At 39.8% G+C, this 13,449-nt stretch overlaps 1 protein-coding gene across 1 annotated transcript in view; it reads right to left on the bottom strand.

Moving 5' to 3' along the window:
• GMDS (GDP-mannose 4,6-dehydratase) overlaps positions 1-13,449 on the bottom strand; it is a 406,821-nt gene that overhangs the window by 83,400 nt on the left and 309,972 nt on the right. The window contains exon 8 of the mRNA XM_083864918.1: positions 783-901. Coding sequence (XP_083721044.1) covers positions 783-901 — 119 coding nt within the window. The remainder of the gene's footprint in view (positions 1-782; positions 902-13,449) is intronic.

The following is a 13,449-nucleotide window of genomic DNA, read 5'->3' on the forward strand; positions in this document are numbered from 1 at the left end:
AACAGCCCTGGCGCTAGCGTCATGGAAGAGCCTGTGGCTTTCCTCTCCCTTTTCCAGCTGAGATTGGTATGTTGATGCATGGGGCCCAGAGAAGATACAGAAGGAGGGAAATTGAAAAAATAATAAACAATAAAAATATAAATTACAGAAAGCGCTCACCAAGCCATCCTGGTTTTATTATACGGCCTTGGGAAGGAATTTCGTATTTTCAATCAAACTATGTGGAATATGCATTGTAAACATTCTGCACCCACTGCTCAACATTTCTACAGCTTAGTAGGGGAAGAGCTGATAGGAATGTAGAGGGGTTTGCTACATAAGCCTTGTAGTGTGGCTGATGGGCTGACACCTGGAAAGAACAGGGCTGGTAGGTGTCACCTCTTCATATCACAGAGGATGGAGGCAGGACTGTGGGGATTTGGGGCACAAAATGGAGAGATGGGCAGAAAAGCTCCTCTTGCAGGAAGGTGATGATCAGCACACTGGTTACTAGCATCTTTGGAGGGGCTTCCCTACCCCAAGACAGGGAGAAAAAAGAATGAAGACTTCGATAAGAAAATTAGGATTAACCCATCTACCTTTTTAACTTATGATCTAGGGGGCAACACTAGACATATGTGCTGCGGCAGTCATTCATGCATGGAAAGTCTCATATGTTACAAGCAGAAAGTGAGGGGGGGAAAAAAAGAAGAAGGTAGACAAAAGATACTTTGTTTTGTCACAGCAAATATGAGAGGCTAGAAATGTTCAGCCTGTGGCTACTCTCTCATCCTCATACTTACACGATGGTTTTCCCAATGTGCTTAAATGACTTCTCCACAAATTCACGGACGCTGTGGACCTCCCCAGTGGCTATGACAAAGTCCTCAGGCTCATCCGTTTGCAGCATCAACCACATGGCCTGCAGAAAGATAAACAAAGTCAGATTCAGTGTACATGTAAGTGGCCTCCCTGGTACATGATATTGTATTACGGCATTTTTGATTTGGAAATAACTACACGTACACACACATACCTCAAGCTGAGGAAATTAGCACCTTCTTTACACAGTGGCTATTAACCAGTTCAGTGCAACTCTGAAAAGAGTTCAATTATTTCTTATTACAGAAAACAATGCTGTATTTGATTTTCAATTTGTTTCACAGCGGGAGTTTCTGCAGGGGAGACTTTAATATGTTTACTTTTGAACACTGAGAATTGGTTTAGTGCTCATGAGCATGGATTCACTTGTTTAAAGCACTGCATGAACTGACATTGATATGGGGAAAAGTGCAAAATTTTGTAATATTTCAGTCCAGAGTGCTGTTGTCTGTCTGCTACACAATGATGTCAAGCACACTGAAGCATGAAAATATGGATCCTTCTGGCTGTTTCTTCTGCCACATTTGTTTTGCCTAAGATGAGATTTTAGTTAAGAGTAAGTATTAAAAAAGTTATTTAACCAAGTTAATCCAGTGTCCCTGCTGAATATGTGTTGAATGTTACATATTTAAGTACTGTAGAAGAAACTTTTGACACAGGAACAGAGAAAACCCTGGTGGAAAAGCGACACAACCATTAACACCAGTTTCAGAGGACTGTTTGTGCAGCAAGAGTTTCACAGTATCTTTCGAAGCAAAACTTCATCAGATTGTCAACATGTTTGCATTTCATGGGAGCAGCTCTTAATTCCCACAGCAATGTCTCACAAAATCCTCTCCCACAACAAGTAATGATGGGTGGGCGCCATCTCAGAGGGCTGGCTGGCTAAGTCAGCAGGAAAGCTGGAAAGCAGATGGAAAAGAGGTATTCAAAGATATGTGCGACTTGTCTGAGATATATCACTGCAGGTACATTTCAGTTTTCTGATGTGCAGGGCAGTGCTCTAGTGACTGGACTGTTTGACTGCATAGGAGCTGTACTTGTACAGATTAATTATTACTTTAGATCCATCAAAATGATGCAAACACTTCATTTCCTTTGGAGAGGAAAAGGGATTACCTGTATGGCATGATCCTCGTTTAATAAATAACCAGAAGAAAGAAACAAAATAATTCAACCCTTGCTCCATATGGTAAAAAGGACTGTCATCCTCTCACATTGTAATCCACAATGCTATTTGCATTGACCTTTTCACATCAGCTTTAAAGAAAACAACTTTAGTAGGTCCCTTGATGGTAGTGGATACTCTGCAAATCAGATTAATAAAAGCTTTGGGATAGCTCAGTTTCTCTTGGTAAATACCACCTGAAATATTCAATTTTTCCTCTCTATTCCAAATAAATCAGTGTCCTGCATAGCAAGGCAATACATTCCACTTAAATGGTTCTAGGTGCAAGCCATTTTTCTTTACAGTTATTATTTTATGCATCTTCCAAAGTTTTGACAAGATTTTATTAACATGTTCCTTTTGAACCTTTTTACTTCTTGAACATGCATGGAAGGCTCGGGTTTGGGCAACTGCTGTGTAAGTCCTTGACATAAATTATAAATTGTGCTTTAGGGAGAGGACCTGCTGGGCAGGACAATGGCAGCAACTTTATTTTTCCTTTCCAGGATTGAACATCCTAGCCAATGACGCAGAAATCCCCAACTGGCTGATGAAACTCATCTTGTGGGGAGGAGATGTCTTAACTTGTATCTCTTACATGAGATTTTGGAACACTGGGGTTTCCCTGCTGATTTGAGAGGTCATCGTAAATCACCAACTCCTGTTTCTTCATGACTGGACAAGCTTGCAAGATTCACAGTAGCAGCTGCTGCACAGAAAGGTAATAGGAGTATCTAAAATAAGTGGTTGATAGTTTTGGTTCTTGCAGCCTAGTCCCTGATTTCACAAACCTTCAGGCTTCCTACAGCAGTCTAGCTTCCTTAAGAAGTCATACACTTCCACGTATGAGAGAGCGCTATTTGGGCAAATAAGAATTTCCAACATTAGACAATCATTCAAAAAACCTCATTTATTGGTAGAAATCCCCCCTTACCCAAAAATGGTACATTGTTTGACTGAATTGGCAATTAGCATAAGCACCTGCTATTTATTATGACTGTTGGTAAAGTATTATTTATATGTCTAAGCAGAAGCAAGCTCAGACTTCCAACAATTTTTTTGCCACCTCTCCACTTTTAAACACCTCAGTATTGTAATTCCTTTGACACAGCTTCAGTGCAGGCACTTATGCCATGACATTCAACTATCCAGCGAGTATTTAAAATATTTACGCTTTACTTTTTGTATTAATATGAAATAGAGTTGAAAGATTCTCTTTACTCTAAAACACACCCCACACTGAAGGAGGCAGCTGAAAAATACTAACAGAAAACCAGCCTTTGACAGTGGCCTCAATGAGGTTTATGCATTTGGATTTATCAACTTTTGTCTACCATTTCAAAAAGCAAGCAATCACTGTCTTAGCAAGGCAATTTAAACTGCAGTAAATTTCAACAGGATCAACTTAGAAATGACCAAACAATGCAGACAGAGTTGCTAAAAGTGATTTTTGCTTCAAATCCTACCAGGAAAGAATGTTTAGATTAATGGTTACTTGAGAATCTGTCACTGTGGGTTCTTTTATTTTTCTGGCATTCGCACTTATTGGCTCATAGAATTACCTCAATCCAATCAGGTACGAAAAAATTAACATGCTAAAAATTACAAAGTAAATGATAGCTCTGTTTTGCTTTGAGGAAGGTGACCAAATGCTGTAGCTTTGAATGGGTCTGCATGAACAGTCTGTAAAAAAATGCCAAGGCAAGCCAGAAGAAAAGAAAAACACTGAACAAGTCCCACGGTCAAAATTATATTTCCTCAGGTACAGCCCACAACAACCAATAAGACATCTAGGTACAGGCAGTAGCTATATCATTTCCCTACATCAAGCGCCAGGAATGTGATTCTCCTCACATCAGACTAATAAAGCTCCTTGACCTATGAATTTCTAGGCATTTCCTTTAAGAAACCATATTGTACCAGAGTCAAGGCTGAGAACGAGTGGAAAGGGGGTGATACAGCTCCAGGTTTATTTGTCATTACTGAATGGCTTACTGGTTTTAACAGAGGGGAAAAGTTTTGTTTAAATTTCCACTGAAAGTAATTAATGGTTATTGACTGGCAAATGAAGAACAGGTGACACTCTGAATTAGAAGATAAATGATCTCATGTTCTAGCGTGATAATGGGTTAGTAATTGCTACAAAGCCTCAGATTAGTGGGTCCCATCATAATGCTAGATCATGTCCAGAACACAAAGGCCTCTGTGTGAGAGGTATTCAGCCGTTCACCTCCTGATCCAGCTGCAGAGTGATTTGCTCCATTTATTCTCTGATGGACTGCACAACTGAGGCAAAAGTTCACCCATTCTCACCTTCCTGTTCACATGCTGAACCACATGACCCATGACATGGCTGAACTGGGATAAAAACAATGCCCAGCTTTGGTTCTGGCTATCTTTTAACCATCACAAGGTCATATATTTTAGGAATTTTTCTGGTGCAGGAACTGAGAATTGTGGATTTTCCTGTATTACTTTGTAAAGGCTTTTTTGGATGGGCTGACAGCAAATAAAGAAATTACTTGTGTTCAGTTCAGCCACCCTCTCCCTAGCTTTTGGCTTGGTCCAGATATCAAAATATGGGTAGATGTTGAATAGGAGGAGAAAACTACCATGGAAACAATTCAGGCTTCGACTCTCTTTGAGTAAGACTTTTCTGCTAATGGCAAAAGTGACAAAACATATTTTTCATATTTGAACTCTTTTTGGCTCTGGTCTGGTGAGTCACAAAGTCTAAAGGCACTTCTATGTCATTTACTTTTAAAGACAGAAACCTAACAGGAGATATGTAGCTAGTCTAGCAAGCTGACACACTTTTATGATTATGTGGACTAGGATATCTGTTCTGCATGCCTGAACTCCAGCCTCTGCCAAAATCTTTCCTCTTTCATCTTTCCCCTCTACCCTCTTCTTTATATAAACCCCTGCAGTAGTAAGCAGCATTTTCAAGCAACATATCCAAAACATTAACTAGTCTTCTCCCTGCCCAAACTTCTTTGCTTATGCAGTGTTTGCACCTGGGCTAGTAAGTGGGAAAACTCAAGTTTGATGAACACAACCCCCATACAGATATATTTTGTGCATGCCATCGCCACTATGGCTGTGATGTGTCTGCTTGTCTCGAGAATCTAGACTATGTTGTAGACGTGTTTCACCATTAACTTCCAGTCTAGTATCCCAGTAGGAAAACATTTATTAACTGGGCTGTCATCCATGGATAACAAAGACCCGGTAGTTGAGGTTATGTTTAACTCTATATATTGGAGACTTTAGTTTCACTGTCTGCTCTTGCACTCTGTATAGCTAAAATGGGCTCGTAATCAGGTATCTTCCTATTCAAGTGCAAAAATAAATACAACTTCTTAAGATTTTAAAGTACAGCTGATGATTTCTGCTCTAGAAATAAAAGATGTTTTTATTCAAAAGAATAAATATAAAGTCTTTTCCTATGTCTCATCCAATTCAAGACCCAAAACAGATATGACTGAACAGGTCTCACAGTGGGATAAATAGGAAATGTTCCTGTTGGTACTAATTACTATAGCCATGCACTGCTACACAGCAGTTTTTTCCAAAACCTATACTACTGTAGAAAAACCTATTCTACTGTAGAAAAAAAAAAAGAACCACTTTAGTATGTATTTCTAGGTGTTATGCAGAGAAATTCTGACTTTGTATTTGCCACATGTGGAGGAAAAAAAAATCAAAGCAAATCAAATCATTAACGTTTACTTTAGGAGATGGAACAGATAGTTGCAGCCTGATGCATAGTGCATTGTCTGTGAGTTTCAGAGGCAAAGAAGCAGAGGCTGGTGAATGTCTAGCTCTACTTACTTATCACTGCGGAAGGAATGGGTTACCTCAAGGCTGTCAACAATCAGGGAGCAATTTCTGACTAAGTCAGAAACCATCACCACCTGGAGAGACCCAACAGTACATTATCACCATTTATAGAAATTCTGTCTTTATGGTATTCCATACTCTATTGTCTAGAAGTGGGCAGAAGCATTCAGTGGGTTGGATATGGTACTCTAGTGATCCCAAACATAGCTGTCCTGCTGGGGTCACCGCTGAGAAGGAGAATTGAGCATTTTGGGCCAAAGCATGATGAGCCTTTACAGGGATGTGGGAGCAAAGGAGAGTCTTCTCCCCATATGGTGAGCACAAAGGCCTGGCATGACTGCTGTTCCTGTGTGCATCATGAGGGACTGTTCCATTTGTGCCACAAAAGACAGGGCTATTGTACCACCTCCCTCTCTGCATTGTCCCAGTTCAACTGCACTGGCATTGATAGAGGCTGCTTGGCATCTCCCGTGCCGAGCGACGTGTGGAGATGTCATGCCCACGCACTTCCTGCCTGCCTGGGATGCGGAGCAGTTCCAGATGCCACCACCCGGCTCCTCCTGACACAACCCAGCCGACTGGCTGTGGTTTCTCAAGCTGCTGCAGAACTCACCACAATTGATGATGGTGCCTTAGAAAAGGGAGACAGGACATTGACTCAGAGCTCTAAACCCAAACCAACTCCCAGTTTATCTATTTACTCACTTTTGGAGGGGCAGAGAAGGAAGAAAAGGTGCTACACTGAGGGCTGAGTCACTCACATCTGATTGACTTCTGGGACTGTTAAAAGAGTAGGTGTGTCCTGGGTGTACCCAGTAGGCATCAGAGTGTGTTATACAAGGAGATTATATAAAGACACTGTGAGGCTTACATATAATACACAACATGGTGGAGGGGGGAATAATCTGCTTACACATTTTGCACACAACAGGCCATAGCACACATGGCTGAAAGCCACCAGTGAAGCTGAAGTGCAGCACAGAATTGTTGTGATCAGAGTAAATTGTAAGCTGCCTCTGCCTGACAGCCAACATACAAAAGTGTTGGGCATGATCCCATGCTCCCTGCCACAATGGGAGTTCAGTCTAGAGTAATGACTATTGCTTTAGTACTTGTTTCTGACAATGTTATAGGTCAAGGCAAGCACAGCAGGGAGACTCTTGCCAAAGAAAACCACAGGGATGTGCTGCCAGGCACGCCGATACTCCTAAGGAGCCAGTGACAGCAGGAATATGGGAGTATGCATAATCAATGTACTGCTATGCTTTTTCCCCCCCTTAAATTACAACCCTTCTTGCTCAGCTACTTAAAAAACAAGGGTGCACACCCAATAAGTAAGAGACTTACTGTGCTGTCACAACTTGTATTTGAAAGGCAAACATAAGTTCAGGGTTAAAGTCATTGTCTATCATTGCAATTGGTGACTTTTCACATGCTCAACCCTTTCTCAAAACCTCCAGCAAAAGAGGTACTTCCCATGAAGGGCAGGACACATGCCTCTTCCTTTCCTTTAAAGAGTCATCATCCTGTTTTCTCAGATTATCAAAAATCACAGCGTTGGTGCAAGATCTGTTGCTCAAGGAACCCTCATTCATGGCAAAATCCTTCTGAACACCATTTAAGTATCTATCAGATCTCATCAGTTTAAATACATTTTGATATGGTTCTTCCTTAACTATGTAATGCTGAACATAAGGACTCCAAAGTCTGTGTACAAAGTTTTTCCTTCAGCTGTGTCTTTTCTGCTCACGCAGAGGAGACATTGAGTACTTATGACATGGCAGCTGCTTCCATTCAGAAGAGCGCCGTTTGCAAACCATAGACATTGCCGACACAAAAAATGTAAATGGGAACAGATTTGAGATGAAAACATTTTCCTCCGAGAGAAAAAAATCCCATCATTTGACAAGAAACAATGGAAAATTTACCTTAAGAATCCCAGGAAAGTAAACAAACAGCAAGTCTCTCAGGATGAGTTAGGGACTAATTTTATAAACTTTATCAGAAATTTTCGAAGTTACAGTTGAGAAATTTCCACAGAAGCAATTTGAAGCATGCTTGCTGATTTAGTCAAATCCTATGGTTTGGCCCTAGAGGTGAACTTGTTCAGAGCAGAACTGTGTTTAGGCCTATGATTTTGTCTTTCAAGTTGAAAGAGTATAGTTGATACATTGAAAGATAATAATCCAACAATTATAAAGTTACTAAGATAATAAAATACCTGATAATCTTTGCGGACCATCTCAAATGAAAACAATATCAATGTCTTCTGAAACAAAAGCCCTCACATCTGTAGGAAATACTGGGAAACACTGTCTAACTTCTCTCTCTTAAGTAGATAGGCCAATTGTTTTACAGATCTCAGGGAGGACTCGTGAAACTTTAGTAGGCAGTTCTATTAATAAAAACCACAAGAATTATAATCCAGATAAACCTTAAAGGTCAACCTTCCCTGTTAACGCAACATGGTGTTTCTCACATGGACCTCGGGTGAACACAAAGTTCTCATTGTGTTATCAAAAACTAGATTACTCCTTTTTTTTTTCCTTGTGTCACTGAGTGTCAAAATATTGTTCTTTCAATATGTGGAAGTATTTGTATACAGTTTTATAACTGATCTTTAGTTGCTAGCTGGAGGCAAAAACGAAACAGTAAAGCTGCTTGTTGGGAAACCTCAACCAACAATGAAAATTAATATAGTCCTTTTTTCCTGCCAAAAAATTTTGAACAGATTTTTAAGTCCACAATGGTTTGTTTATTCTTCAAGTGGTTAGATTGGAAGTGACATGTGTGACACAAAGTAAATTAATGAAAAAATACAGAAAGGATGCACATATGCTCTCTTTCTTTCATTTCAATTTTGGGGGATATTGTCACAATTGCTAACAAAGAGCTTCCTTAAATTCTGTTTAAGAGAAAAGGGAAAGAAATTCAAAGCTAAATAGAAAAACAAAAACAAACACAAAACAAAACAAAAAGAATAAAAAAAGAAAAGAAGAAGAAAAATCTGAATTGCAGAAAGTATGTGAGAGTTTGACCACTCAGATTTGAATTACATAGACAAGAATATAGAACAAATACATGTTTCCCAGGCTCCACCTAGCAGGCAACTCGGAAAGATATTTGACCCGCTTTCCCCTCCCTTTTTACCCTTCCAGAATTAATTTTCCCTGCTATTTTTATATGAATGTAAGACAAAATGCCTCTTCACAAAGAGGCAGGCTCCCATTTGACAGGATTACTCACCGCTAAAGTAAAGGGTTGTACCCAGGTTGCGGTGAGGGCAGAGGAGTCTTAGGGACCCATGCCAGGAAGGGCTGGTTGGGGTCATGATCTAACCACAAGAAAACAGGCGAGGCTTTCAAGTCAAGTACTGGCACGTTCACTGGAGCAAAACTATCAGCCTCAGAATAATGATCACAATGTAGATATTGATCACAAAATGTTTACAGTGCAACATTTGACTATAAAAAGATCCTGGTTCCTGCTTCTAACACCTGTTTACCTCCTATTTCTTTCCTGGATTGCTTAAACACTTACAGCTAAGCACAAGCTGACTTGTGCTCCTTTCGATGGGGGTAAGAGGAACAGCATGATCTATGGGCCAAAATACTATTGATCTCCACAGAAACAAAAATGCTGTTATCCATACCATGACCCAGAAAATCATTTTCTCTCTCCAAATCTTCCTTTCCTTTCCTCTCATCTGTCAAAACTGCCTCTGCAGCTTGCTAGCTTCTCTCCTCCAAGTTTGTAGGTCTGGCCAGTGCTTATCCAGTAAGGAGCCCTGACAGGTTAAACCACTAGTTGTACTGTAAAAAAAATTCTAAGAGCAGCAGAGAACTGCCAGAGCACAGGCAGATAGGCTCAGAGATAATAAAGCAGCACTTCATAATGTTTATAGATGTTTGAGGGTATAATTGGGAAGGAAGAAGAGCAATCCTTTAGGACAGTAAGAATAACAAAGCAATAGCACTGAGATAAAATTTATGAAGAGTGTTATTGAAAAAAATGCTGGGAGAAAGAGTGAGTTATTAACATAAAATTAACCTGAAATTTATTTCATAATTTACATTTCCCTCTCAAATTTCCAGAGTTCTTGCTTCACACTTTTGAACTTCATGCATTTTCTCCTCAGATTGCTACGAGTTTTCAAAGATGTTACATTTCTGAATTTTAATCTAAAATAAATGAATTGAAATGTTAATTTACTCCTACTGAGAAAAATATTTACTATCGGTTGGGTTCTTAAAAATTAGAATCCTTGTCTGAATAATATGTGTAAATAAAGAGCCTGCTATCTTAAACACATCACTGAACTTCACTTTTTGATTTTATTGCAGTTTTCAGTGTACTGGAGTTGGAAGTAAGAAAAATTTCCACCATTAAGCCATTGTAACTTATGGGACAGTGATAAAATTGCACATCAGGCACTGTTTTACTAACTACAAAAAGCAAGAAGTCATCTGAAAAAAGAGAAAAAGGATGCTAAAGTAATGTCATTCCTGGTACAATGGATTTCTTTTCTTTTCCTTTACCAGAACGTTTCAGGTGACAACATTTTGGAATTTGATGCTAAATTCTCTTGGCTGAGTACAGACTGAGACAAGCACACGACTTTGATGCCTCAGGGATACGGTAATGCAATACAGAGGGATTTATTTTCTTTTTTATTTTTACCTCATGTCACAAGTTCAATTTTAGGCCAACAGTACCCAAAACGGCCACCATGTGATAGAGCAGCTTATGCAGAGTCTGGCGGTTTTAACCCAAGCCCTGGGACAGAGGAATCTGCCTCACAGGCTTGCTGCCACAGTGTTAGCACTACAGTTGCTCTGACTGAGTTTCTCTGTGCTCAGGGTTGGGTACGAGCTCATAAACTCTGCCATCCCAAATTGGGGCATGGAAATCTCAGCTAGAAAAAGACAACAGCAAAATGATCCCAGAAACCAAAGGATGTGTGTTAGAAGTCTGGCTCTGGCTGTGCTGCACAGATATGAAAAGGCAATGTGAAGATTACTTCTGAGCATGCTCAAAAATACATTTGGAGGGCATTTTGCGTTGACCTTCCCTTGGCTTGCTCTGGCCATTCTGATTCCACCGTCATTAGTAATTACCATTCCTGCAGCAGCAGTTGGTCGCACCAAATCCTGCGTCAGGGAAAGGGAAGGATCTGCACTGAAACCATAGATACGGCTGCTCTCCATGGGCTAGTGTCAGAATGGAATAGAAAATTTTATTCAGTTTGTTCCCAGCAATAAATACAATCCTGGCATCCTGGATAAATCCTTCACATAACAGCATGTGTTCTTTTATGCACCCTGGGAGTGATTCTATTTAAAGCCATGGAATTGTGGGTGTGAGACTGTAAGCACATCCACTTACCCAAAACAAAATTAAAACCTGTCTTATATTAGAGTCAGGAGAGCTGTTACGAAAAATGCAAACCATATGAAGTTTTAAGTATACTTATGTTTTTTATCTGTCTCTGTGTAGCATATACAATTGACTTTCACTGCCTGAGATGAAGTGATGACAAGTGTTTTACCATATTATTACAGAATACCCCAGTAGCATTATCACACTTCAACTTTTGCTTGCAATAAATCTCTGCTACGTGCATGTCAGAAGTCATTGCTCATATCACGTCCAGACAAATTAAGGGCCCTCCCTCCCCAGTGGACATGAACGGGACTCCACACACACTAGGTATCCTGCCATTAAGGCTGGAATAACTCCCGCAGGTCAGACACCGGGAACAACGTTCCCACACGCATTACTGGGCAAGGGCCAGAGGTCTGTTCTCAGGCAAACAACAGTGGCACAGGCATGAGTCATTGCAGAATGCAATGGATTTATCACCACAATGACACTATCATCCCTTATATGCTGGTTTCCATACGCAAGTCTCATTCAATTTTTTTTTATTCTTCTTCTCAGAGACTTATAACTCAACCAACTGCTGAAGCATATTTCACATGAACACAATTCTCTGTTCTGTATATTTTTTGTTGTAACAATACCATAAACCATAGTCTAATTACAAGGATCCAGCTTTAGGTCCAGCCTGCTTATTGGTTTTAGTTTGGTCTGACCAAATGATGAGCAGTGTCCCAATCTCAGCAGTGTTAATGACTCTCTTTGGAGCCTTCACTAAAGCATTTAATCTTAAAGCCCAAATTCTGCTGTCTATGAAGCTGGAGTCATAATATTTATGCAACTAAAGTGCTGTAAGAAAGTTAAGGGTAGCACAAATATTTCATGATAAAGTGCATTATCTGTTATATAATTAAGATTAAACTTTGCACTTTTATATTGAAAGGTGAGAATTCATTCTTCCTTGATACTGAGCTCTGGACTACTTAAAGACAAATTAAAGGAGCAAGGAAATGTAAGATAAGATCACACAGAAATCACTGTTACATTATATTCTCCAAAATTCAACAAAATAGACATTTTTTGAGATAGTGCACATTTTTGTTATGATGCAAGAAATAAGTGAGAGAACTACTCAGGTTATCAAGATACTAATAACCAAGCTATGGTGGTGTCTTTTGCCTCCCTTGCTTAAACTTCAGAAAATTTATTTTTTCCCTTTTTGCAAAATAATTGAAAGAAACTTGTAAATTAACTCTTTGAATATTTTTCTAGAGAAATATTCCGTCCTGCAAACCATACCTAATTCTAACTTCATGTGAAATCAATTTCATTAATTTCTACAGCCTACCAACACAAAAGAGAGGAAAGTGGGGTGTGTAGTTCATGTAAATAAGCTCTCTGATGCCACAGTCTTTTCTGCACTTGACCCAAGAGGTAGTTGTAAAACCAGATGAAACAAACTGTTGCATCACATGGTGAAATAATAACTAAACTTATTATTAAACGGCCTCACTTAGTAGTCTTTTCAGCACAAAGAAAATAGCAAAGCATGAGACTGTGTGGGAAGGAAAGGAAATAAAACCATCTTGCTGCACATCCTGGAGAATCATCTAAACCCTGAGACTACTGTATTCAGACCTCCCTCGAATCCTGCCCTCTCTAGCTGCCACCTCTCAGTCCCTACGCTGACCCCCTGAATCAAGCCAGATGGGACTGGCAGAGACATGTCAAGGAAGTGCTGAAAAGGTGACTTGGGTCTCTGGCAGCTAGTCTGGAGCTCATTTCTATGTGAAATCTCTGGGGGCTCCTGCTTTGCAATTTCTCAGGAATGTTTAATTCTCCTCATCCCTTTGCTGAGTCTCTCTGGAGAGGTCATGGAGGCCTGTGACATCCCTGGAGGGCACTGCCTAACTAAATTAGCATGAGATAACTTTGGACTCTCTTCCAAACAAGAAAATACAAGGGAGAGAATTTCATTAAAAGCAGAAGACTAGGTGATCCAAGTTAATCCCAGCCCAGAGCTGCTGCAGAAATGTTCTCTGTTTATATTTTGACTTTACTCTCTGTTACAGAGTTCACTGACTATAATGGAAGCTGTGTTAAGTGCACAACTTGACCTCAGTTGACCAAATCTTAGTTTCATAATAAAGACAAAAAGTGGGTTAGGCAGCTCTAAAAGTCTGATTAGTTAATGTTTT

Source organism: Zosterops lateralis (assembly GCF_965231275.1).
Source record: "Zosterops lateralis genome assembly, chromosome: 1".
NCBI classification, from domain to species: Eukaryota; Metazoa; Chordata; class Aves; order Passeriformes; family Zosteropidae; genus Zosterops; species Zosterops lateralis.